The following is a 27,920-nucleotide window of genomic DNA, read 5'->3' as shown; positions in this document are numbered from 1 at the left end:
TCTAAATGACCCTGTTAGCCATGCGAAAAATGCAAAAGTTCAACTTTTTTTTGATAATTATTGACCTAGAGAGTCCATAGAATTGTCCTAGACTGGTTTGGTTCCGATCGGGCGAAAAACCTAGGACTAGTTCGCAAAAGTAGGTTTTTAACATAATTACGAATATTTAATGAACGGTTTGATTGACAGCAATGGTTCTTGAGGCAAAGTTGTTCAACAAGAGGAGATCTATCAAATGGTATCCATTTTGTGACAATAAGTGTAACACCACGTGATTACAGAGCCATAAATCTCGTTAGCGCCAACTAGTGGCCGATTTCTTTCAAAACTCTTACAGACCTCTAGGGCCATGAGTAGAACATGCCCACCGAGTTTCGTTCCGATCGGCCTCCGTTAACCTTGTCTAATAGGTGCTCAAACTTCATTGGCCGATGGCGGCCATGTTTTTTTAGATACGCCAATGTCCTCATACACATACATGACACCTTGGACCAAGACACGGCATACCAATTTTCAAGTCAATCGGACTAACGGTCAGGTGGTTAAAGCCTGTTTTATGTTTTTTTCATATTATAGCGCCACCATGTGGCAAATCGCCGCGATTTTTTTACTGTTACCTCATATTGAGGTCATACATATGTGTACCGAGTTTGGTGAAGATACCTCATTTACTTCTGGAGTTATAGCCATTTTAGTAAAATAGGCCCCTCCCACAACGTACGTTTTGGCGCCCCTTAGCGTCCGTGAATCGAAATTTCGACTTTTTTTCGATAATTATTGATCTTCAGTTTCTAGAGAACATTTCTGCACTGGTTTGGTTCCGATCGGGTGAAAAACCAGGGACTAGTTCGCAAAAGTAGGTTTTTGACAAAATTCAAAATGGCGGAAAATCTATCATGGCGGAAATGAAATCGGAGATATACGTTTTGTTCGTCAGGCGTCCAGCTTTCCAATGATATAAGACACTTGAGTCTACGACATACGGTCTAGGAGTTCTGAGCAGTTTCGCGCTTTTGGTTGCTATAGCGCCACCTATGGGCCAATCGGGGTCATAATTTGATAACCTCTCCTCGATTTTTGTACTACCATCTGGCAAAGTTTCAAGGTTCCAGCTCTTACGGTTTGGGCTGCACGATGCGTTTTACGGCAGAAGAAAAATAATAATAAAAATCAGGACAATTACAATAGGGTTTCAGCACTTCGTGCTTGAACCCCTAATAAAGATACAAAATGGGTATATGACCTATGCTATTTAATAAAGATGAGTTATACTTATTTAGAATGCTGAGCATTACAGCTTTAACAGCAATAAAAAAAAAAAAAAAATTGGAGAAAGCAAGAATACCCAGTTTTAAATGATTGGTTAGATTTAGTTTATGCACCATGGAGAGGATAGCATGAAATTAAGAGCAAAAGTATACATTTTGAAAAGATATGGGCATATCTAAAATCATATTCTATAAAAGAATTTTCTATAAAATAAAGGAATACATATTTCATGAATTATCATTTTTATAAACACCCCCCCCCCACCCTTCTAATTCTCGTTATTTATTTTATTTATTTACTTATTTAATATTGTTATTATTTGATATTAAAATAATATTACTTGAATAACTTATTAGGAATTACACTCACCTAAAGGATTATTAGGAACACCTGTTCAATTTCTCATTAATGCAATTATCTAATCAACCAATCACATGGCAGTTGCTTCAATGCATTTAGGGGTGTGGTCCTGGTCAAGACAATCTCCTGAACTCCAAACTGAATGTCAGAATGGGAAAGAAAGGTGATTTAAGCAATTTTGAGCGTGGCATGGTTGTTGGTGCCAGACGGGCCGGTCTGAGTATTTCACAATCTCCTCAGTTACTGGGATTTTCACGCACAACCATTTCCAGGGTTTACAAAGAATGGTGTGAAAAGGGAAAAACATCCAATATGCGGCAGTCCTGTGGGCGAAAATGCCTTGTTGATGCTAGAGGTCAGAGGAGAATGGGCCGACTGATTCAAGCTGATAGAAGAGCAACTTTGACTGAAATAACCACTCGTTACATCCGATGTATGCAGCAAAGCATTTGTGAAGCCACAACACGCACAACCTTGAGGCGGATGGGCTACAACAGCAGAAGACCCCACCGGGTACCACTCATCTCCACTACAAATAGGAAAAAGAGGCTACAGTTTGCATGAGCACACCAAAATTGGACAGTTGAAGACTGGATAAATGTTGCCTGGTCTGATGGGTCTCGATTTCTGTTGAGACATTCAGATGGTAGAGTCAGAATTTGGCGTAAACAGAATGAGAACATGGATCCATCAGGCCTTGTTACCACTGTGCAGGCTGGTGGTGGTGGTGGTGTAATGGTGTGGGGGATGTTTTCTTGGCACAGTTTAGGCCCCTTAGTGCCAATTGGGCATCGTTTAAATGCCACGGCCTACCTGAGCATTGTTTCTGACCATGTCCATCCCTTTATGACCACCATGTACCCATCCTCTGATGGCTACTTCCAGCAGGATAATGCACCATGTCACAAAGCTTGAATCATTTCAAATTAGTTTCTTTAACATGACAATTAATTCACTGTACTAAAATGTCCCCCACAGTCACCAGATCTTAACCCAATAGAGCATCTTTGGGATGTGGTGGAACGGGAGCTTCGTGCCCTGGATGTGCATCCCACAAATCTCCATCAACTGCAAGATGCTATCCTATCAATATGGGCCAACATTTCTAAAGAATGCTTTCAGCACCTTGTTGAATCAATGCCACGTAGAATTAAGGCAGTTCTGAAGGCGAAAGGGGGTCAAACACAGTATTTGTATGGTGTTCCTAATAATCCTTTAGGTGAGTGTATGTGTCATTATAAGAGTTTGATATAAATATATGAATGTTTAATTTTTATTAATATTTATTTATATATATATATATTTTTTTGTCTTTTATTCCTTTTTTCTCCGCTCCGCGTCTTGCCTAACAATGCCCCTTAGCTGTTCTAAATCCATTGTAAAACACGGCTTTGCGGGGCTTATTGCTTAATTTTAAACCTAAAAGTAGGCCTAAGTGTATTTTTATGTATTTATGTATTATGTATTTTTAACAACTTTAACATAAACATTTTATGTACAATATAATTGAACACGTTTGTATGTCTATATTGTCTCATTTATCATTGTAGATGTATACTGTATATTTATTTTTGGACGTGTAGTGGTTGATAAAGTAATAAAATAATGGTATGAGAGAGTGTCAGTGGTAATATCATTGTGTTCCTGATGGTCAGTGTTAGAGGAACGGTGTAACAACTCAGGCTTAGCCTGACAGTTAGCCTGGACCAGGTTAGTTTCCCAGCATACGTTGCCAGAGTAACTGAGTTTGAACTATTTTAAGTTTGCTTTATGAAACAGAATAAACCTACAATCTGACTAACCAAAATAAGCCTGGCTTGTATTCTAATATTGTTTTATGGAACAACCCTCTGCTGCAGATGTTACAGGGCTTGTCCTAAAAGTCTTTATATACATTATGTATGTCCTAAAAAGTTTTAATAATTTATTTCTGATGGTTTTGATTAGTCAACGGACTGAAGGGTGAATAAAAGGTTAATTTCAATTATTATTTTTACATGTAAATTATTAGAATATCTGGGACTCCATGCAGACATAATATATTAGGCAGAATTTGGAGTTGCATAACACACCCCTCTTACTATTTCTGGTATATGCTATGCTTTACTAAATTCAGGATGGGCTTAATTTATGACTCTCGTAAAATCTGCATGCAAACATGCAGAAATCATGATACAAGTTTTTCTTTTTCTTTTGTAAAATCAACTTAGATTCGCTGATGTTTTTCAGACACCATACTATTTTGAGTTTCTATTGATCCATACTATTTTGAGTTTCTATTGATTAAACCAATCTCTTTCTTTGTATTAACTCAAATGTTTAGTTTCAATGAACTCAATTTTAAGGCAACAAGTTTGCTTACTTTTTAAAGTTAAACCAACAATAATTTTTAATAAAACTGTTTTAAACTTGTTTTGAGAATGGCACACATTTCAGTACTCCAATATTGATATTTTGCATGAGATCTATTTTTTTTCTCGCACACACAAATATGCAAATTGTATGAAGTTATTAGTGAATGAGTCCAAAGTACTTTTTAAGATAATGTTCGTCTGCTCCATCTATATTTTATGTGGTCTTTTTCTCTGTTTAAAAGGTTGACTGAGAAGTTTTATAAGGGGAACTGGCTTTGTTTTCTTTGAAGGTGTGTATTGTGAATATAGCAGATTTCCTTTAGGCATACTGACCTGTCGCACTGTGTTAGCTCACTGACAAACCATTCAGTCAGCTTCAGATGTCCCTGTATCCTTTGTGTCTTTGTCCCCTTGGGTGTCCTACTTTTAAATGCTTTTAAGGTTTTAGTAAGTATATCAGGGACCTACTTGCTGTGTGAGTTCTGCTATTTTTCCAGCTCCCAGTGACTGTGAGGGTCAGAATCCCCTCGGCTGAATCACTTTGCGCATGAGTGGTTTTGTTCTGTGCCATGGTTGACCAATCGACTCATCGCATTGCATAGCACAGCCATGAAATGGGTCATTCTGTCAGTGATGCCCCTTCCTATCAGTGATCGTATTTTCATGTGCCCGTGATGCAATGTCGAAGTGCTCCTAATCATAGAATGGCAGAGCCAGCACTTTGGTCAGGAGTGATTAGATGTGCTATGCTGAAGACCTGAAGGTCATACAGTCTCTGAGTGGAGCGGTTGTACCCTGCGGTGGGATTCCCAGCCCATCTAAAGTTAGTGGTATGTCCAAGATGTCAGTTTGGATTGGACACCACCAGCCTCAAATCTGTCTCCTCAGCAAGCATGTCCCCTACAAAGTGTAACTGCATTACACCTAAAGTGTAAACAGACTGACACAATGTTATATAGAGAAGACCAGTAAATGACTTTATAAATTTTCTTTACACCTGCATACCTTAAAATCTAGGCTATTGAACTTTTTTGTAATTGCCCTGGAAAAAGAAACTCGCATTGATTTTTTTCCCCTTTTTTTTTTATAAAGAAACAAACAAACAAAACCCTTAAAATCGTATGTTTTACATTATATAAAAGGGCCTGTGAATTGATTAAAAAAAATATTTATTAAATTACAGCTAAATTAGGGAAATTAGTCAATTACATATATCAATATTTGCTGAGAAATTCTGAGGATAATTTAAAGCGTTGATAATTAAACATCTAAAGCACTTTTTTTTGAATGAATCACTAAATTAACACATTAAATTGAAAGCCCTTATATACTGCATAAATAATTTACATTTTTAATCTACAGGAAATTAAATTAAAGGAACTGCATTCACACAACATGGAGAAAGACTGTAAATCATAGTTACTGTCATACCTTTATGCTAGCCCCAGTGACCCTGATACCAGTGATTTCTGTGTAGCTCATTGCCAAATTGAATAATTTATTGCAGATACTTTTATATGCATCTAATATTTTCACAATTTAGTTGTAGGCAATGGACTGTAGTAAGAGAATGAAGCTCTTGCCAAATAAAAAAAAAAAAAAATCTCTGAATTGCTTTAGGTTGGTCTCAGGTATCGTTGACAGTTGAGTAAATTTCCCCAGAGAAAATCTGAAGAGAAATTACACTTTTAGGCAGAACACACCACACCAGCTCTGGAATTGAAACACTCTGCTGAACTGACTTTGGTTTCTGGGAGTGCCTCTAAAAACATTAATCTTTCAGTCTGACTCTAATCTCCTCAAAATGTTGGGCACATTACAGTTTAATAAAGTTTGACACCAAAGTTTGACTCATGGTAGGGTCGGATGCTTTTGATATGTAGCTGAATCACAAACCAAGTTATGGATAGCTTGAAAAATAAGTGAATGTTCCCAGCTCACTCAGGCTAGAGTACTGATAGCAGTTGATGTGCCATAAAAAGAATTTGTCATAAAAGCTCAAAAAACTGTGTGAAGTAGTTCTTGTTGAATTCATAAAAAAGGTGATCGATATTAAATATGTTTTTCCACTGTTCTTACAGGAATGATTTACACCACTGGCACCCTAGATTGCGAGACTCAGGATTCCTACTGGCTAACGGTATATGCGACAGACCGAGGTGTGGTGCCGCTCTCTGCCTCTATTGAGGTGTTTATCCAGGTGGAGGATGTGAATGATAATGCACCTTTGACCTCTGAATCCATCTACCACCCGTACGTCATGGAGAACTCTCCCAAAGATGTGCCTGTTGTCCGTATCCAAGCCCGGGACCCTGACGTTTCCGCTTCAGATAGCCGTCTCATGTATCGCATCACTGCCGGAAATCCTCAGAACTTCTTTTCCATAGATTCCAACACAGGTAAGGTAGATTCCATGGATTCCAACACAGGTTTTTTCCCTATGAAGAAACGAACAAAAAAAAATCCCATAAATTCGTATACTTTTCATTGTATAACTGGGGCTTCAAATTGACTCAATTTTAATTAAATGAATTATAGCTAAATTAAGTACATTAATCGCAGTTAATTGCATATATCAATGTTTGCAGAGAATCATATATCATTAGAATCATTATTTATAATATATACATTAATTATTTATTGTTTATTTGAAGTAATCACTAAATTAACACATTTAGTAATTAAGTGATCTATACAATTATCCTGCATATTATGCAAATTACATTTTATGTAATTTACATTTTTATTATAGAAATAAAAAATAGTAATATTTGTAAGATTATACTGCATAAATGTGCCATTTAATTTTTTTTAAATATAAACATAAAAATGTTGTATATTTGTTACAGCAAAAAAACTGTAATATTATGAAATATTATCATTTTAAAAAATGGTTTTAATCAGCATCATTAATCCAGTCTTTAGTGTAACATGATCCTTCAGAAATCATTCTAATATGCTGATTTGACTCACTTATTATCAATGTTGGAAACAGTTGTGCTGCTTAATATTTTTTTGGAACCTGTGATACTTTTTAGGATTCTTTAATGAATACAAAGTTTAAAAGAACAGCATTTATTCAAAATAGAAATCTTTTCTAACAATATAAATCTTTACTATCACTTTTTTTAATCAATTTAACACATCCTTACTAAATAAAAGTATTAATTTCTTTCAAAAAATAAAAAAAATAAAAATAATTACGGACCCCAAACTTTTGAAAGGTAGTGTATATTGTTACAATTTTTTTTTATTTTAAATACATGTGTTTTTTTGCTTGTTTTGATTTTTACATTTTATTCATCAAAGAATCCTGAAAATATTAAGCAGCACAACTGTTTCCAACATTGATAATATATCAGCATATTAGAATGATTTCTGAAGGATCTTGTGACACTGAAGACTGGAGTAATGATGCTGAAAATTCAGTTTTGCATCACAGAAATAAATTAAATTTAAATTGTAATAATATTTCACAATATTGCATTTTTTTCTGTATTTTTGGTCAAATAAATGCAGGCTTGATGAGCATAAAAGACTTCGTTCAAAAAAATGTTTTTTTTTTTTTTTTAACTTTTGACCAACACATACACGTGTGTATGCATTTATACATGCATGTATGTATGTATATCCGATTTACCTTTTATCTCATTTGCATTTTTAATCTACAGGAAATACTGCATGAAAAAAATCATTTGTTTCCTTCTGAATTTGCAAAAAAGAAACTTTGATCATATTTTCCTTTGAAATTTCATTACAGTGTCCACCAGTCCAAACCTCCTATTGCTTTCACAGATCCTTTCACAAGTACTACCAAACAAACTGAGCAAGCACAGGCTGTAATCTGCTTCAGTGTCAGAACATTCTAGTGTGAAGAGTTAACACACATGCAGAGTTCTTATCCCGTGGCGTGCTGGGTGCATTCTGCACTGCCGATTACACCCCGGTGCTGCTTTCCTTGTCATTTAAGAAGTGAGTCATGGGAGCTTATGTATGCAGCAGTAGTCGGTGAATTAATTAAACAAGGTTTGGTGCCAGCAGGAAAGCTTTTCATTCTACTATCGGCAAATCCCTTCAAGGCAGCATGTGGCAGCACATATTTACACTGGAATACTAGGTTTAAGCTCAATAAATCTAACTCAATATATATAATGAGATGTGAGTGAGTGTGTGCATGCATTGATATGTGGAGAGGAGAGAAGAAATGCTGTATTTCTCCATGACATACACTCTTTATGAAAGCGGGCCTTTGGACCAGTATGAGTGTTCAAGGATGAAATATACAAAGAAAAAAAAAACCTGGAAGGGAATGAAATTATAGTTGAATTAACCCAAAGGTATCAAACCCTTGAGTGTTTTATAGTTTGCCTCTGGACTGCAGTCATAGATTCTACTTTAGCTTCAGCCACTGCTGGGAAAAGCCGTTGTAATTGCTCCCCACTTATCTAGCTCTCTTTTTGTGATTGCCTGTTGAACTCAGCTTAAGTGTTCAGATAAATTGCATTGTGAGCTCTTTTATAAAAACAAATGTGCTGTGACTAAGCCAGCAACCAATTACTGCACCCTGAAAATAGACAGTGCATGTTTGATTATTAGTTAGAGCGCTTGCCTCTAATAGTCATATCTTTTACAATTTCTTTTAGTTACAAATGCCCTGCCAAGAATATCTTTACAGTATATTTAAATGGGAGGCTTAAGAGTAAAAATCATTTGCTCTTTCCTCACAGCCACTGGTTCCTCAACGTCTCTGTGAGTTCATAGCTTCTCTAATTTCTCTAATTGAGTCTCTCTGGATGGCACACATTAGGGAATACTGTGGATTCCAGCAGTGCGATTCAACCTGTGCCATCAGGAGTTCTTTGTTGCCATGGCTATTTCACTGAGAATCATTGGCTCAGAAATCATGTGCAATAGATTTATTTTAAGTAAAAATGGTGGCAGTGTTCTTTAAAATGCTGAAATTTGCAATACATTTGCGCATGGGTTATATATATTTTAATTTATCACTTTGTTCTGTGGAACACAAAAAAAGACATTCTCAGTAAATGGAGACTGAAGCTCTCGAGCTTCAAAAAGGATGAAAAAGCACATTGAAAAAAAAGTATTGAAGTTATCCATTCAGCTGATGTGTGCTACTGTATATTCCAAGCTCTGGATGTGAAACAGACTGAAAGTTAAGTTTTTGTACATTCTTCAAAATTTCAGAGTTTTTTTGATTCACAGAAGAAGGAAAGTCACACAGGCTTTGTACTATATGAGGGTGGGTAAATAAGCCCTCTTTTCTGCAGCTTGTCAATATGTCCACACAGCAGGAATTGTTGTCAAACCCATAGACCCACTTAAAATTATTTACCTTCAGACTCCATCAGATGTCTTGTGCCTTAAGGAAGCATTCATATTCAGGAATGTCTTCCTGCTCTCAATCTCTGCTGCTCTGTCTGTACTGAAGTGTTTTTAAAGCCTAGTTACAGCCACCGGGGTTGGGAAAATAATGCATTCACGAGATGCCATCTGTGGGTTTTACGTTAGACGCTTGTCTCTTGAGCTGCTTTTTTCCCCCTGAAATAAACAAACAATGTTGTGTGAATTTATGCACCCTTTCTGACATGTTATTAATCATTGTCGAGTGGAGCGGCTCTCCTCGTTGATCGTTGCAGCCCTTACATCGCACAATTGTCATGAAAGTCATTGTTTATTCAGTTTTGTCATTTAAAAAAAAAATGTTTTTCAGGACTCATCACTACCACATCAAGGAAACTGGATAGAGAGCAACAAGAACAGCACTTCCTAGAGGTACTGTATACATTTCCCATCTGACTGTACCTTAAAGAAGTAAAAATTCAAAAATAAAAAACTTTTTAATGCTGCGTTCTATTCAAACTTAAAATATGGGATGTTCCTACTTGATATTGGCATTTTAATGTATCTTAAAATGTAATTTATTACATTTTTAAGCAATGATGCTGAAAAGCTGAATTTTCAACATCACTACTCCAGTCTTTAGCGTCACATGATCCTTCAGAAATCATTATAACATGCTGATTTGCTGCTCAAGAAACATTTCTTATTATTACCAATGATGAAAACAGTTGTGCTGCTTAATATTTTGTTTAATAAATAGAAAGTAAATAATAAAAAAAACAGTGTTTATTTTATCATCAATCAAATTGTAGAGCATATCGCTTTTTTTAAGGATGGCAGTTGATTTGCAGGTCTAATAGAGATGATGATTTACTGTGTTTTAGACACCTGGCTCTAAGCGTTTGATAAACAGGATTTATTGACTGGTATTATATGAACTTTTACTCTCTGATGCATTTTAGTTCATTAAAAGGAAATGTTTATCCTTAACTGTTGTACCATCTCCCTGGGTGTCGCTTTGTTTGTATGCTTTCATACACACACCTCTGAAAAATCAGATACTTCCAAGTTGGAGGTCTGACTTCAAATGCTTTTTTGAAAGTACAGAACTGACAGAAGTTACAAATTCCAACTTTCTGTTTCTGAGTTGAATGGAACACTGCATTACTCAGAACATTACTCATTCCAGAACTCATGCAGTTATCAAATTTTTAGTTTGTGAGCTCCAATTGAGGGAAAGGTTTTAGTGGGAATTCACTGAAATAGTGATAATAGCAATCTAGCGCACATCATACTACTTTTATTATATTTTGCTGTGTTTTTTTGTGTGTGTGTGTGTGTGTGTGTGTGTGTGTGTGTGTGTGTGTGTGTGTGTGTGTGTGTGTGTGTGTGTGTGTGTGTGTGTGTGTGTGTGTGTGTGTGTGTGTGTGAGAGCTGCCATGAACTATCATTGTATGTAAAAGAGGATTATGTCTATTCATTAAAATGTCTTCTTTTTATACTGAACAAGTATATAAGAACATACAGGTTTAGAATTACATGACTGCTAGACAATTAAAAATAACTTTCCTTTTAGGAGCAAAACCTGCAGTTTGTCATTGATTCTCAAGGGCAGTTTTATCAGTTCATGAAATGTTAAAATCGTGTACTGAAACTGTGATAGAACTGCAGAGAAATTTAAAATGATTACTTTTCTTTTTTTATTATATTTTTTATGTTTTTTTTTTTTTTTTTACAATAACACAACAGTGGTACTGGTATCTCATAACAGCACGTACAGCCAAATATTAGCTTACAATCTTTGGATGTACATGTTCATACATATGCATATAAAATCATAACAAAAATAGAAATAATACTTAAAATACAACAGGGCATATCTGAGTAAATAAAAACCAGAGACATTTTATAGACCAAAAAAAAAAAACATTAAAAGGATACATTAGTCACTGAGCATCTTCAAGAAAGTTCCACAGAGAATCACTGAGCATCTTCAAGAAAGTTCCACAGAGAAGACCAAGTGCGTCAGAAAACATCAGATCTTTTATGCAGATCATATGCTAGTTTCTCTAGAAGTAGAAGAATAGCGGCATGACTCATCCACATATTGACTGAGGGTATCTGAGGAGTTGACCATAGTAGTAATATACATTTTCTTGCTAAATATAAACAAAAATTCAGTACACTTTCTTTGTCACCATCAAGGCACAGACCAGCTTTACAGTTCAGAAGATCTACACTTGGAGACAATGCAAACATCTTTCCAGTAATCTTTTGAATAATTTTTTTTTGGATCTCCTTCCAGTAACCTTTAATTTTATCACAATCCCAAAACACATGCATCGCTGTATCAGTGTCTGCCCTGCATTTGAAACATAATTGAGAATAATTGGGGAACATTTTATGAAGGTGAACTGGAGTTAGATAAGTCCTGTGAATAAATTTATAATTTTGTTTGTGGGCCAAAATTGAAAGTCCTTTTCCCATATCACCCTCAAAGAGTCAAAAGTTGAAGTACAAACATTAGACAGCAATGTATATAACTCAGAGATCTTCTTCTTAGTAAATGAAGAGAAAAGCTGCTTTTCCATTTCAGTAAGATTAAATCGTATATTGCCTTCTTTTAAGTGTGACTCTAAAAAGTGCCGTAATTGAAGAAATTGATAAAAATCATTACGGTTAGATTCCTGCCTTAATGACTGAAATGACCTCAATTGACCATTATCAAATAAATGACCAAACTCCAACACTCCTCTCAACCTCCAGGTCAGAAGACCAGTATTCTGTATGGGTGGGGGAAGATCAGGATTGAGTGCGATATAGGAGACTTGAGAGACAGCTTATTTGAAATAGCTAGATATTTCTTAACATCCTTCCAGTCCAAAAGAGTATTAGTCACAGTGAAAATATTAGTCAGAGATTAAATTTTTTGTATATTATGAATAAATGGCAAAGAGTAACAGTCTAGGAAAGCATCTTGAAGATTCAATCCCAGTCCAGCGTGAATCGGATCTATTAAGAAACCAATTTAACACGTGTTTAACTTGTGCAGACCAAAAATATAAATGAAAATTGGGGAGCGAAACCCCACATAATTCCCTTGGTTTCATCAAAACCGAAAGTTTGATTCTGAGTTTTTTATGATTCCAAACATACCTTGAAACCGAAGAATTAATCTTTTTAAAAAAAATCCGTAGCATGGCAAGTTTTGGAACAGAAAGTTCAATATATTGTTCAATATTCATTCTTATAACATTAATCCTGCCAAGAAAAGAATTTGGAAGCGTCGACCAATCTGATGGGTTCTGATTAATTTTTGTAATTAACTGGGGATAGTTGGCTTTAAACAAATATTTAAATCCAGAACGTGCTAAATGAAAGGGGGAATTTGAAACGGCTTCGCAGGGAGCATGCATATACAGAGCTTGAGATTTGTCCAAATTAATCTTATATCCTGAAAAATTACTGTATTTTTCAATTACAGCAAGAATTGCATCAGTAGAGGTCTCAGGATATTTAAGAGAGCAGAACATCGTCTGCATATACGATGTTCCTCTAGTCTGGACCTTTTGTGTATGTTAACAGCCAGTGGTTCAATAACCAAAGAGAATAGCAATGGCGAGAGTGGGCAGCCTTGACGACAGCCTCTGCTTACTGAAAATCTGTCAGACAACACTTTGTTAACTAGTGTTAACTTGAGCCATAGGATTAGAATATAAAAGTTTAAATGATTAATTTCCAATAGCTTCAAGTATTTTATTGATAATGATATACACACTGTCTTATTTATTTATCTATTTTAGGAACACATTTGTCTGTTGAACAAAATAGAGAGATGCTACCAGTGTCCTATTGAATTCATTGGAATATAAGGGGGAAGCAGTTGTAGTATCGAGTGAGGACTGGGTTTAAGGCAATGATGTTTCCATGTGATTTTTTCTTATAAAAATAAGGTGCAGTAGAGCAAACGTCTAGTCTACACCTGCATTATGAGTGACAGAAAGGATAAAGCCAGTGTATACTGACCAAGGACTCTTATTTAAATCCAAAACACGTGCAGATGTGCAAATTTTCATACAGTCTGGTGAGCAGCCCTTAAATTACTGATCCGGCAATGAGGGCAGTACAGTAGCGCTGATCAATGGGATGGGTGTGGCTCCCCGTGATCCCTGCTCTACATGGACAGAGTGGAATAAGGGCCATTGATTTCTATGTTCGCTAAATGATGATTCACTCTGCAGAAGGCTTCTAGTTTCAAAGTTCATATCTTACATCTAGCGCCTCAAGGTGCCTGCTTTGTGAGAGCAGCCCTGGCATCAGCGTCTCCAGTGTGTCAGCGCTGACTGTGGAGGGTCCCCATTAAAGATTTAGTCCATAGAGGCTTTCATGATCTGCTGCTTGTGAGTTTGCAGTGGTGTAATTTGCCCCTTGGCTCTTTTTGTGTCCAGTCTCTGATCAAGTTCTGGCAATATCCAGTGGAGCTCTATGTAGAAGAGTGAGATCAATTGCGTTCTTTTCTGAAGAATGCGCCTGAGTTTATCTTTTTTTCTATTTTATTTGAAAATAGATTTTGAGTAGAGGTTTTATTTTTTTATTTTTATTTTTTATGTATAGCCTTTTTATGAGCCTTTTGCTGCTCAAGAAACGTTTCATGAATGCATGAAGAGAAAATGAGTGAACGTACCCATTAAAAACTGTACATGCAGCTACCTTGACCTGTTAAAATTGGCACTGAAGTTAAAACTAACTTTATGTTCACAAACTGCATTTTCATCATAATTTGTTTATATTTGTTTATCTAGGTTACAGTTATGGATGGAGGAGGGACCTTTAGGCAGTCCACTGTCTGGGTGATAGTGCATGTTCAGGATGAGAATGACAATACGCCTGAATTCAAAGAGTCGGTGTACCGCATCATCCTTCTGGAGCGGGACCGCAACAAACGCGGTGACCCTGTCTACAGAGTCTTCGCCCATGATCGAGATGAAGGGTCCAATGCAGATCTCACATACAGCATTGTGGATGGAAATGATGATGGCAAGTTCATTATCGATGCTAAGACAGCCATGGTGTCTTCCAGGAAGATGGTCACGGCTGGCGGCTTTGATATTCTCACGGTAAGGTACCAGACAGATGGGTATTTCAGTTCACAAAAAAGTTACTTTTTTTTTATATGCAGCTTTAGCAGCATAAAGTTTTCAGCCTTTTCTACTTCATATTTTCTATGCCCTCCTCAGATAAAAGCCATTGACAATGGGACCCCTCAGAAGTGGTCGACCACCCGTTTGCATGTAGAATGGATTCGGAAGCCTGTGCCTTCGCCACTGGCCTTGCGATTTGCCGCAGCCGTTTACAACTTCACAGTGGGGGAAAACGCCAAAGTGTATGAATCAGTTGGAGAGGTCTCAGTTTGGCAGACAGCAACTCCTTTATGGTTCGACATCATTGGTGAGCATCAATAATGCAGCAGTTCCAGTCATAAATTAAGTCGGGTTGCAAACTTTAATGTCCGTGATATTACTGATGTTAATGTCTGCTTAGGATGAATCGCTTGTGTTGTTGCATTCCTCAGTTGCTTCGGATAAAACCGTGCTGATGAATAAATGTAAATGTAATTTAAAGGAGTATACCTATATGGTAAGCAATGCTGACAATAATTTACTCCATTTGCTCGTTGCTTACAACTCTTCTACATATTTATCATTTGCACCTATATTTTCTGCTCATAGTTGGACAACAGAAGATGCATGTATGGTAAAGTTAAAACTAAACTATGCAAAGAGGGTCATTTTGATTTAAACCCTCTCAGTATTTAGGATTTTGCTGAGCATTGCAGATGTAGTACCACGATGGGGGCATTGCTTGTGTTATTTAGTTGGAAAACTCCCAAATGAATAAGCGTTTAAAAAGTCATTTTTGAATGTGTTTAGCTTAATATGAGCTCTTGACATCCATGTCAATTTTTTGTTTTCTTTTTCTTTCCCTTCATCTGGATCTGTCTCTGAGAAGGTGGAAGGACGTCACGGGAGATGTTTTATATCCCACAGAGCTCCTGTGGTGGAAACTGTTCATCTGACAGCGGTAGGCTAACTGTCAGTATTTTGTAGTTATTTTCTTGAGCGTGAAGGTTTGGCTAGTTTATCTGATACTTTTAGATACTCGCTTTAAAAACTCCATTTGCCGCAGGACAAACGTGAAGCTCTCAATCCTGTAAACACTTTGAGTGCTGAGATTCCTTCCAGACTTGGGTCTTCTGATCTCATTTAAGTGCATTGGAAATTGAGTGGAATTGGAACAGATGCATGCAATGAATACTAAAGATGCTCAGAAAGTTTGCCCTTATCCGTCAGAATGGACCTGAATTAATGATTTGAGAATCTGCCGGGAAGAGGCTTGTACCTGACACAGATGTTTGTGGGAGTCGAAGATAAGAGACCCGAGGCTGATGGGAAAGATCCCAACATAAAGCGGGTTATGTTTCGAATGCTGTGAAACTTTGATGAATCGCTGTGAAACATAAAAAATGTATTTTTCACAGAAGAGCAAAACTGCATGACAGTTTGACTGGTAGAGTTCACCTTTGATGCTTTTCTGCTAAACCTTTACCTCTTCGTTGGATAAATAAATGCATGCAATGTATTTTCCATCACTTTTAATTTTTCAGGTCATGCTAACTGTGATTTCTTGGTGTAATAGGAAACTATGATGGTCCATTTGATATTCAGAGAGGGATGGGGACCATAGTAATAGCCAGACCTCTAGATGCAGAGACACAATCACTATACAACATGACGGTACAGGTGACAGATGGGACCAACACAGCCACTACACAGGTATATTTTTAGTTGTATAAACATCTTGGGAACTTTTTCTAACAGAATCAAGACTGCTAACTTCTCAAGAAACTAGCAAAAATACTATTCCTGGTAGCTGTGGTTGAAATATCCAAGAGAGAAACATCTCTAAGATGTTAAGCAGTGTGCCAACTTTTATCTAATTTTATCAACGTGAGTTTGCTGTGTGAAAGAGATATCTATATAATCTTCACTGAAGATGTCTTCAGATATGCCAAGGGCTGCTGAGTATTTCAGTGTCCCAGAAACCCACATCTTATTGTCATTCTAGCATGTGCATTTTCTATTTCTTATTATGAAACGGATAGTTCCGGTCCTTGAATCTGATTGGTTGAGCCGCGTTCGGAGCCGTTGTAAATTACTCAACAAACATACACCTGTGACCGCATTATATTAGTATTACTGCACAACTGCCGTTTGTGATTCTTTGTTGCTGTGTGTGTTGCTTAGCAACCTCTTTGGAACTAAATTGTTTGGCGGAGAAATAAATGTGTTGTTTATTTTATGAATAAAATAAATATTAAAATTTATATTTTTATGGAGTAACCATTTTATAAAAGCAATAAGCCCTTTGAAGTTGTGTTTTACAGTGAATTTAGAACAGCTAACAACGCATGTTCACTGTAAAACGTACTCGGTTACCTAATGTAACCTCGGTTCTCTCTAGAAGAGGGAACGAGTATTGTGTAAGTTGCTTACGCTATGGGGAAAGTCTTCTTTCTTCGAGATCTGAAGCCAAAAATTATCCTTAATTTTGTATTCATTGTCAACGCAGTGCGGCAGCCGGCAGACCAAGGCAGGCTGTATAAGCGTGCTCATTGGCTGCTCGGCGCAAACTGCTTAAGCCTATCAGTGAGCCTCGTGAAACCACACCCTTCTAACCGTCAAGATGGGTGTGGCCAGTGTGTATATAACGAGGGCTCACAGGCTGAATATCTGGTTTTCGTAGTTTGAAGCGCAAAAGCTGGTGCGACACGGCAGGTTACGCAATACTCGTTCCCTCTTCTAGAGAGAACCGAGGTTACATTAGGTAACTGAGTACGTTCTCTTACGAGAGGTTCTCTCGTATTGCGTAAGTTGCTTATGCTACGGGAAACCCTTGTCAACGCCGTGCGCGCCGAGCATCCAGCACATGAATCCCAGGGAGACCGGGGAAAAACATTCTGCTGGAACAGGTGGCCGGTCGGAGAGACGGGCCAACACAGTACAAAGCACTTCACTCAGTGTATAAAATAGAGCGGCGCGGCCGGTCTATAAGTATATATCAGTGCAAAACAGTGGGGCCGGCAGCGCGAGCCCACACAGTACATAAGCACACATTAGGGTAAGAAAAGAGCGACATCATCAGTCTTTTACGAAGATAATAACCCCCCGCGCAACAGAGTGGAAGACGGGCGGCCAGCAGCGCGGGCCAGCACCGGTAAACAGCGCGTAACGGGGAATGAGAAACAGAGCGGCCCAACCGGTCTGAGCATAAAACACTTCACCCTAAGTACCATACCAGAAATATCGCCAGCATGTGAACGTAGTCTGCACATAAGCGACTGGGCAGAGCATACATGTCACTTATACTTACAGCAATTTAGCCTGTAAGGCGGGAACTTCCAGGTTATAAAACCTCACGAATGTCGATGGGGAGGCCCAGCCCGCCACCATACAAATATCGTGGATAGAAATTTCACTGGACCAGGCCCACGAAGAGGCCATGCCTCTAGTAGAGTGTGCTCTGATACCCAGAGGGCACTGCAGGTGTTTGGAGGCATAAGCTGCTGCAATCATGTCCACTATCCACCTGGACAGGCTCTGTTTCGAGGCGGCGAGATCCTTGGTGCGTCCGCCGAAGGAAACAAAGAGCTGCTCGGAACGCCTGAAAGCGGCGGAGCGCGTAATGTAAACTTCGTGATAAAAAACTCGAGATAACTTTGCGGTGGGACACTCCCCGCTGGTACCAGTTGGCCGCTAACCAGGGCTTCAGTGCTGAAACGCAGCTCTGAGTCATTCTGATCCGAATGCCGCCGGAAGCCCAGGCTCTGTGAGGCACTCGGGCATTCAGCCAGCGTTGTAGCGGGCGCATACGTAACAGACCCAGCTGCTGCAGCTGAAGCCATACAACCCAGCATCCTCTGAAATGTCTTGAGAGGTGCGGTGCTGCCCGGCTGGAAGGAGGGCGGCCAGGTGTCGAATGCAGCGCGCGCGCTGTGTCGACAGGCGGGCCGTCATTGCCACAGTGTCCAGATCCAAACCCAGAAAAGAGGTTGATTGACTGGGCACTAATGAGCTCTTGGTACAGTTGACCGTGAGCCCCAGGCTGTCCAGGTGGCTTAGAAGCACTGTTCTGTGGGCGATGAGTTCGGCCTTTGACTGTGCTAGAATTAGCCAATCGTCCAAGTAGTTCAGAATTCGCATTCCCCGACCCCTCAGGGGAGCGAGAGCAGTGTCCATGCACTTCGTAAATGTACGGGGTGCCAACGACAGGCCGAAAGGCAGGACGGTGTACTGATATACCTGACCGTCGAAGGCAAATCTCAAGAATGGCCTGTGACGGGGTATTATCTGGATCTGAAAGTACGCGTCTTTTAGATCGAGAGATATAAACCAGTCCCTCGGGCGAATTTGCGCGAGAATTTGTTAATTTTTAACCGTTTGCTTGCAGGCGTGCGTGTATTTATAACAGGCTCGTATACTGCGATATGAACAATTCCAGTCGCCTGAACTTAAGAGGGGACTGAGAAATGTATGAGAAATGGATGTAGGTCCGGCCACAGCGGGACGAAAACACTCTGTTCTCCTTTTCGCCGGTGAGTGACGCGTGAGGACGGAGTAGCTTTCTTGTAATGTAAAGAGAGCTCCAAGACCGTTCGCTTCTGCCATCCCTTGTGAGCGGCGCAGTTTGAAAAATCGTCATTTTGCGTCATTGTAGGAGGAAGTGTAAGAGGGGGGGATTTCTGTTGAGACTACAAGCACTAGTTCCTCATGTTTCCCAGGGGGCGGGACCCGCTCACGCTACAGACCTATTACAGATCAGTGGGTGGGACTTTACGCTCTGAAACTGAAAGCAATATCCTCCATCTTGTTTGAAGCTAAGCTAACAGGCGCTGTGGAGACAGATGTAAAGTTATGACAATAGCGGAGGAGAGTGCTCAATATGATATAGACTAGAGGAAGAGGATTTCCGAAGTCTGATGCTTGAATCAGGTGTTTGTGGCTACCTTTACAAGCCGCATTATAGCGAAGAGCAGCCGAGGCAGAAGACCTGCCTGCCGCGGACGAGGAGCCCGGACTGGCTCGGGTTAGGGCGGACCGGTGGCGCCGGTGATCTCACTATGCAGCTACGAACCGCTATGAACACAGAGATAGAGTCCGTCTGCGGCAAAGAATTTCAACGATGACAATTTCTCCTGGACGAAATCTCTGAATCAGACGAGGACACGGACGTTTGTGTTGTGAACAAGTTTCCTAGTTTCGCACCGCATATGTTCTGACTGAACATCCAGGTACCATGCAATAATTCACCTTTTCGAAAGAAATACAAACGAGGAGTAATACACTAATGAGTTCGCCAACTAACTAGACATTTTGTGTGAATGTGAAATTAATTTCAAGCTCTGGTGGTAGCTAGACTTGTAGACGGAAGAGTGATTTCTCTTATAGGCAGATATGCGCTTTCTGGATTAGTGGGAGTGGCTTGCGGAGCTGTGCAATATGGTGCATTGTGGGAGTTGTTGTCTTTCATACAAATGCGTCCTGAAGTTATTTTTTGTCTTTTCTCGGTCACAAAGGCACCAAATTCAAAATTTCTTTTACATTTCGACTACATATATGACCCACTTTAAATAAAAAGCAATGTTCAAATGGGTGAAATGCCCCTTTAAGCAGTTGCCGCCGAGCAGCCAATGAGCACGCTTATACAGCCTGCCTTGGTCTGCCGGCTGCTGCACTGCGTTGACAATGAATACAAAATTAAGGATAATTTTTGGCTTCAGATCTCGAAGAAAGAAGACTTTCCCCGTAGCGTAAGCAACTTACGCAATACGAGAGAACCTCTCATAAGAGAACACGACTTTGCGGGGCTTATTGCTTTACTTAAGCTGTTTTGACATCAGTGCATATTGCAACGGTGTAGATTATTTATAGGGATCTGTTTAAATTAGATGAATTTCTATGTGAAAAGCTAAAAATGACTCTGTCCCCTGTATCTACAGGTTTACATAAAGGTTTTGGACAGCAATGACAACACTCCCATTTTCTCTGAGCGTACTTATGAAGTCTCGGTGTCTGAGGATACACCAGCCGACACTGAGGTCTTGCGCGTCCGGGCCAGGGACAAGGATGAACGGGCAAAGTTGAGCTACTCCATCCATGGCAGCGTTGATCCAGCAAGCATGCGGATGTTTCGGATCAATCCTGGTACTGGTGTCATGTACACAGCAGATCGACTGGACTATGAGGTCCGCACTCAACACATCCTTACTATTATGGTAAGAAACAAAATTTCTATAATACAACTGAACTGAGGTTGCAATATATTGATATATTAGTTGATATGTGAAATGGCATGTTTTAGATTTGAAATCACTTATGACATACAGTGGGGTCCAAAGGTCTGAGATCACTAGTATAAATGCCTCACTATTTGCATTTTTCCTAAGAATTATAAATATTTTTTTAAATAATACTTTAATATAATATTTAAATTATATTACCATTAATTGATAAATAATAGACAAATAAAAAAATTAACAGGATTTTCTTGGACAATATTTCCTCCTTTGCTGAGATGGTGGAATGGACTCCACAAGTGTGTGTAAAACCTGATGTATGTTATACAGCATGATTCAAAAAATATTTAAATGTTCATAACATTCAAAATTAGAAATGTTCTATTTGTTTCCTGGTTTTAGTACAGTATTTTAAAGTGTTTTAAATTATCAGAAATAAAGCTCAGCATACCAAATTTTATATTTTGAGTGCATTTTTAACTGTTCCTTTCTGTCTTTTTTATTCCTTTTTTTTCTCATTTTGCTTGTTTCTTCACAAATCTTTTCCATGCAAAAACTATTAGTTTTTCTCCTCAGCTCTGTCACCCTGTGTTTCCTCCTTTTTTTCCTTTTCTTTTTTTAGGTTAAAGATCAAGAATTTCCCTATTACAGAGATCTGGCACGTATTATTGTGACTTTGGAGGATGCCAATGACCAGCCACCCTTTTTTACTCGCACTATGTATGATAGTACGGTGTTTGAGTCGGCCCCACCAGGAACGTCAGCTTTGCAGGTGATCGCACTAGACAGAGACTCAGGGAGAAACGGGGAGATAGTTTACTCAATTGATGCAGGTAAACACCATGTTCTCTGCTCTTGAATTTATTACGCTCCCTGATAAGATTTCCATTGTTCAGCTGTTTTGAGTAACTGATTGTCTATGCTGCTGAGTGTGATGCATTAGCTCATTTCTTTTAACATGTCATGCATCTTAAGATTTATCTTTGATATATCCTTTACCTGAAATTACACTTTTCTTGATGAACTGACAGGCATGTGTCATTTTATTTTCTTTCTCAGGCAACACTGGTGGCTTATTTGGAATAGATCCACTATCTGGCATAATTTCAGTAGCCAGAGAGCTGGACCTTACAACTGTGGGTTTTTATACCCTTACTGTGAGAGCCACAGATGGAGGTACACCAGCATTAAGTAGCACCACCGCTGCTAGGATCGCCATCTCTCTGTCTGATTTCTCCAGTCCAAAGTTTGCCCAACAAGAATACCAGGCTGAGATTACGGAGAATGTTGCTGTCGGGACTTTTGTCTTAATGGTCTGTGCAATTAGTCGATCCATACTGATTTATGACATTAAACAAGGGAATGATGAAAGGAGGTTTAAAATAAATCGTTACACAGGTGTCATCACAACACAAAGGGATTTAGACTTTGAGATGACCTCCTCATATATGTTGGCCATTCAAGCTGTCAACATGGCTGGGATTGCCTCCACTGTCACTGTCTGCATCCAGGTTGTTGATGAAAATGATAATCCTCCAGTTTTCCAGGAGCTCACATATAAAGGGACCATCAGTGAGGCAGCCCCTATCAATAGTGTGGTGATGAGTGAGGATGGAAAGCCCTTGGTAATTGAAGCCACAGATGCTGACAAGAATCACAATGCCCTCCTGGTCTTCCAGATTGTGGAGGACACAGCTAAATTGTTCTTTACTGTGGACTCGGGAACAGGCTCAGTCAGAACTATAGCCCAGCTGGACTATGAAACATTCAGTGCTTTTTATTTTTCTGTTAATGTGCGGGACAGTGGCAGGCCTCAGCTAACAGCTGAGAAGCCAGCCAAGGTCCTAATCACAGTTGCGAACGTCAATGACTCTCCCCCTCAGTTCTCACAAGAAGCTTATGACACTGTGTTGCTTCTTCCAACATATGCTGGGGTTGAGGTTCTGAGAGTAGAAGCCACTGATCCAGACATGTCCACTGATCTGATGTATTCTTTGGCTGATAGCAACTTGGAGCACTTCGAAATAGATCCATCATCGGGTGTCCTCACGGTCAAAAACAAAAAACTCTCCAAAGACCGTTATCGTTTCAATGTCAAAGTGTCAGATGGGCGGTACTTTTGCACAGCACTTGTGACAGTGTTGGTCAGGGAGGCTATGGACAGTGGTCTCCTTTTCAGTCAAACCTCTTACTCCTCCTCTGTACTGGAGAATAGTGTGAACATTACCACAGTGAGCATTATAAATGCTGTAGGAAACCGCTTAAATGAACCACTAAAGTACACACTTTTGAATTCAGGGACACGCTTTACAATTCGTCCCACATCAGGGGTTATTCAAACCACAGGAGTCCTTTTCGATCGAGAACAACAGGAACTATATGAGCTGGTAGTAGAAGTGAGTAGAGAATACGACCAGCTGCGAGTTGCTAGAGTAACCGTCAGAGTAGAAGTTGAGGATGTTAACGACAATGCTCCTGAGTTTCAAGGCCTTCCATATTATGCTGCTGTGCAGGTTGATGCAGAACCTGGCTCACCCATTTTCCAGGTGTCCGCGACAGATTTGGACAAAGGGATAAATGGAGCTGTGTATTATGAGCTTAAGGAGGACCATCCACAATTTGAAGTGAACAAGCTCACTGGGGAACTTACTCTTAAAAGGGCCTTTGATGCAGACTTGTCCAATGTTGAATATCCACTTGTCGTCCTTGCACGTGATGCAGGCTACCCCTCCTTGTTCACTGTTGTTGAGCTTCCAGTTACAGTTGTGAACAAGGCCATGCCTGTGTTTGACAAGTCTTTTTATGGCGTATCAGTTAGAGAGGACATTGCAGTGTCCACTCCCGTTTTATGCATAAATGCCACCAGTCCAGAGGGCCAAAACATTATATATACTATTGTGGAAGGGGATCCCTCCTTTCAATTTGACATTGGCTTTGACAGTGGTGTGATTAATGTCATATATCCTTTAGACTATGAGACCACACCCTACTACAGGCTAACCGTCAGGTCTATGGACACTCTCACTGGAGCCAGATCCGAAGTAGATGTGGACATAGTTGTGGTGGATGTAAATGACAATGCCCCTGCATTTCTCAATGCCTCATACACCACCACTTTGTCAGAAAACTCAATGATCGGTTCTAGCGTGATACAACTCTTGGCAACAGACAAAGACTCTGACAAAAACAATGTGATTAACTATCAGATCCTCTCTGATGGATTTAACAGCACAGACTACTTCCTCATTGACAGCACACGTGGACTTGTGTTAACGGGCCGTCTTTTGGACTATGAACTTACACCAAGCTTCAGTTTTATCGTTAGGGCAACAGACAATGGTTCCCCATCCCAGAGCAGTGAAGTCACTGTCACCGTCTTGGTGACTGACGTTAATGACAACCCACCGTCCTTCAGCCAACCACTTTATGAAGCTTTTGTGAGCGAACTGGCTCCCAGAGGGCACATTGTGACATGTGTCCAGGCTTCTGATGCAGACAGCTCAGATGCTGAGAGATTGAGGTACAGCATACTCTCTGGAGATGAGAAAATGAGCTTCATAATAGACTCCCAGACAGGTGTCATTTCCTTGTCCAGCCAACGGAGACAGGGGATGCGGACAGCGTACAACCTCAATGTGTCTGTATCAGATGGGGTGTTCACCAACACTGCACAGGTGAACATTCAAGTCATGGGGGTTAACCTTTACAGCCCTGTCTTTAGTCAACGGTTCTACTTGGCAGAGGTCCGCGAGAATGCCCCTGCAGGTACTAGAGTCATTCAGGTGCGTGCCACAGATGAGGACTCAGGGATTTTTGGTCAGATCATGTTTTCTTTTATCAATGACCTTGGAAAGACTCAGTTTTACATTGGAGCTGATGGCCTAATAACGACAGCTCAGAAACTGGACAGAGAGAACCCAGTGAACCGAGACATTGTGCTAACTGTAATGGCACTTGATGGTGGGGGAAGAGCTTCCTTCTGCACCGTTAGGGTAATTCTTGCTGACGAGAATGATAATGCTCCACGTTTTAGGGCTATGGAGTATAGAGTTAGCATAAAGGCTAACATGCCAATGGGATCGCTGGTGACTCAGATCCAGGCTCAGGACCCAGATTCCGGCGACAATGGCAGAGTTAGCTACTCGCTGTACAGTGAGGCAAGGCTTCCTCTAGTAGATGTGCTGGAGATTGAGCCTGACAGTGGCTGGATGGTCACAAAGGGAAGCATGGCACATCTCAGAGGAACGGTCCTCTCCTTTTTTGTCAAAGCTACTGATGGCGGGATCCCAGCCAAACATTCCCTTGTGTCTGCATTTATTCATGTCTTACCACCTGATGCAAATGTGCCCTCCTTCACCCAGCCCCAGTACTCTTACACAGTCCCAGAGGACACACCTGTTGGAACAGCCTTGGGATCAGTGTATTTAAGTCCTGGTCAGACTGCCTTATTTTCTGTGGTAAATGGAGAGACTGGGGAGAGTAACCAGGGTGGGACATTTTTGGTCGAGAGAGAAACTGGACTTCTAAGGCTTGTTGGCCCCCTTGACTATGAACTCATCAACATTTACCGTTTCAAAGTTGCTGCCACCATGAGGCAGGCGCTGGTTGAATCTATGTCTGTAGTAGATGTAGAAGTGAAGGTGCTAGATGTGAATGACAACAAACCATTATTCGGAACCAGTTCTTATGTGGCCATGGTTATGGAGGGCATGCCTAGGGGTACACGGGTTATCCAGGTACGAGCACTTGACCCTGATTGGGGCTCTAACGGACAGGTTAATTACAGCCTTGGCCCGACCCTAAACCAAGAGCAGGACAAAGCAAGTGGATCTAAATCTGTCTCCGGTGCTATGTTTGTTATTGACAGCAAGACTGGTTGGATCACTACTCTCGGTGACCTGGACCATGAGATGTGCCCATCTTACACCTTCAACGTGGTGGCATCTGATCTGGGTGAAGGTGTTCCACTATCCTCAACAGCTGTAGTGACTGTTGCAATAGCAGACGTCAATGACAACCCCCCTACCTTCGAGAGGGAGTACTACAGAGGTGCTGTGCGAGAGAGTGACCCACTGGGGGAGGTGGTTTCAGTGCTGAGCACTCGTGATGGGGATAGCTCTGATCAGAATCGGCTTGTCAGCTTCCATATCACAGGTGCGTATTAAAGTAGGCCACTGGAGGATGATTTATGGCTCTCGGAGGCTCTCCGGGAAAGATAATCACATTGAAAGGGTTTAATTTAATGAACTAAGTGTGCAAAAGCTATATGAGTAAAGAGCCATCTGCTTTATGTGTCACATTACTTTGTTTAAAGACCATCTGGGGATGTGAACAGATTGTTAGATTTAAGATCAGTTTATTGTTTTCAATAACTTGGGATACTTTATATACCCTCTCCAAAAGTGTCCCTAAGTGTTTCGGTTCACTTAGCATGCTCTTAGACTTATTTTGATGGGTGTATGCACAAATTTTTATTTGATGTGTTCAGTATAGTTTATGAAATATTATGTTTGTTTTATTTCAATTAAAGAACAATAATACATTACAGCATATAAACATTGTTATGTGTTTATGGAAATTAAATATATGATAGTTTGGTTTCTGTGCAAGCCATCACAGAGTTTTACAAATCTTCCTTGCTCATTTATCTCAATTCTGTGGCCATTCTTTTTGACTCAGGAGGAAACCCCAAGGGGGTGTTTGGGCTGGCTCCTGTTCAGGGGGAGTGGAAGGTCTTCGTGAAACGGCCTTTGGACAGAGAGGAGCAGGATCAATACCTGCTCAATATCACAGCCAGTGACGGCCTGTTTGTAACCCGCATAGGCGTAGAGGTCACTGTCATGGATGCCAATGACAACAGCCCCATCTGCAATCAGGTCTGAGCAATTGATTTAGGCTGGCATTTGTCATCTCATACAGCCCAAGTTAACAACTACCTTGTTTAATGCCTGAATACTGATGTAAATTAAGTATTTTTACACACATGTATTTTGTCGAATTCAGGTGATGGTGCATTATCAATACACTATAATAGTTTTTCATCATTATTTTTTTAGGCTCAATATGAGGCCTCGTTTCCAGAAGATGTGGCTATTAATACTGTTATTCTGACAATTGGAGCAACAGACTTGGACACGGGTGTCAATGCAGAAGTTCAGTACTCTCTGTTTGGCATTGGAGTTGAAGAGTTTTACATGGATGCAAATACTGGTATTTCTGTACAAACTTCTTTCACATTTGCTTTTACACTATTGTCTTAAGGCTTGAATACACTACATGATTTTTGCCTTGGTTTGCACTGGAGGAGTCAACACTAGTTGCATAAAGTCAGAGCATGTCTGCAGATTTTGTGCAGTCGGAGTTGACAGGTTTCACAAAAAGTCTTCTTTTTTTTTTTTTTTTTTTTTTTGCCTCAGACTGATTCCTTCCAGTCTGATGATATCAAACATGTTTGACATTTGCCATTTGTCTCTTAGCAACAATGTGCAGGTTTATGCATGATTTTGTGTTCAAAGTGATTTGAGAAGTCTGGTAGTATGTGATCCTGTGTCATTGAGTGAATACTGTCCGTTTGTTGAAAATATTTTCAAATTCAGCAAGTGTATGATGCTGTTCAGATTTTAAAAGTTGTGAACTGCATTCCAGCCTTTAAACTATTTTAAGTAATTGGTTACAATACAATTAATACAATTTTGCCTGCTATCCCAGATTGCTTGGAAGTTTAAAGCATCTTTAGATAGACAGCATTGATTTAGTAATTATTTCATTGACGTCATTAGGCTTGATTGAATGAAACATTTATGAGACACAAAAATATTTAGCACCGCCATCCATCATTTACAGTATCTTTTATTCATCTCACTGAAGTTTTTACTTAATGCAACTCTGGCACATGGTTCTGAGATCCATCCTGTGAGGCTTTTCTTATGTCTCTCTCTTTTTGTGCCAGGTGAACTGAAGACGGCCTCTCTGTTGGACCGGGAGAGAACTGCAGGTTATAAGTTGGTAGCGCAGGCTACAGATGGAGGAGGGCTGTTCTGTCGCTCTGAAATTTTTCTGACCATTCTGGACGTTAATGATAATGCACCATCATTTGACTTCACACGGTTCATGGCGAGTGTATATGAGAGCGCGGCGCCCAAGGCCTTGATCACACGCCTTCAGGCTAATGATCCAGATGAAGGTGTGTATTTCACACATGTAACATTTAGGTTCAACTTTAT

At 39.8% G+C, this 27,920-nt stretch overlaps 1 protein-coding gene across 1 annotated transcript in view; it reads left to right on the top strand.

Moving 5' to 3' along the window:
- fat3b (FAT atypical cadherin 3b) overlaps positions 1-27,920 on the top strand; it is a 68,745-nt gene that overhangs the window by 11,163 nt on the left and 29,662 nt on the right. Inside the window, exons 3-14 of the mRNA XM_081354965.1 lie at positions 6,065-6,382; positions 9,715-9,776; positions 14,147-14,461; positions 14,582-14,792; positions 15,354-15,425; positions 16,041-16,177; positions 20,401-20,676; positions 21,320-21,530; positions 21,757-25,851; positions 26,377-26,573; positions 26,754-26,907; positions 27,647-27,880. Coding sequence (XP_081211091.1) covers positions 6,065-6,382; positions 9,715-9,776; positions 14,147-14,461; positions 14,582-14,792; positions 15,354-15,425; positions 16,041-16,177; positions 20,401-20,676; positions 21,320-21,530; positions 21,757-25,851; positions 26,377-26,573; positions 26,754-26,907; positions 27,647-27,880 — 6,282 coding nt within the window. The remainder of the gene's footprint in view (positions 1-6,064; positions 6,383-9,714; positions 9,777-14,146; positions 14,462-14,581; positions 14,793-15,353; positions 15,426-16,040; positions 16,178-20,400; positions 20,677-21,319; positions 21,531-21,756; positions 25,852-26,376; positions 26,574-26,753; positions 26,908-27,646; positions 27,881-27,920) is intronic.

This window comes from Scardinius erythrophthalmus (assembly GCF_964197995.2).
Source record: "Scardinius erythrophthalmus genome assembly, chromosome: 23".
Taxonomy (NCBI): domain Eukaryota; kingdom Metazoa; phylum Chordata; class Actinopteri; order Cypriniformes; family Leuciscidae; genus Scardinius; species Scardinius erythrophthalmus.
The sequence above is the reverse complement of the archived record's forward strand: the minus strand, read 5'-3'. Positions and strand labels throughout refer to the sequence as shown.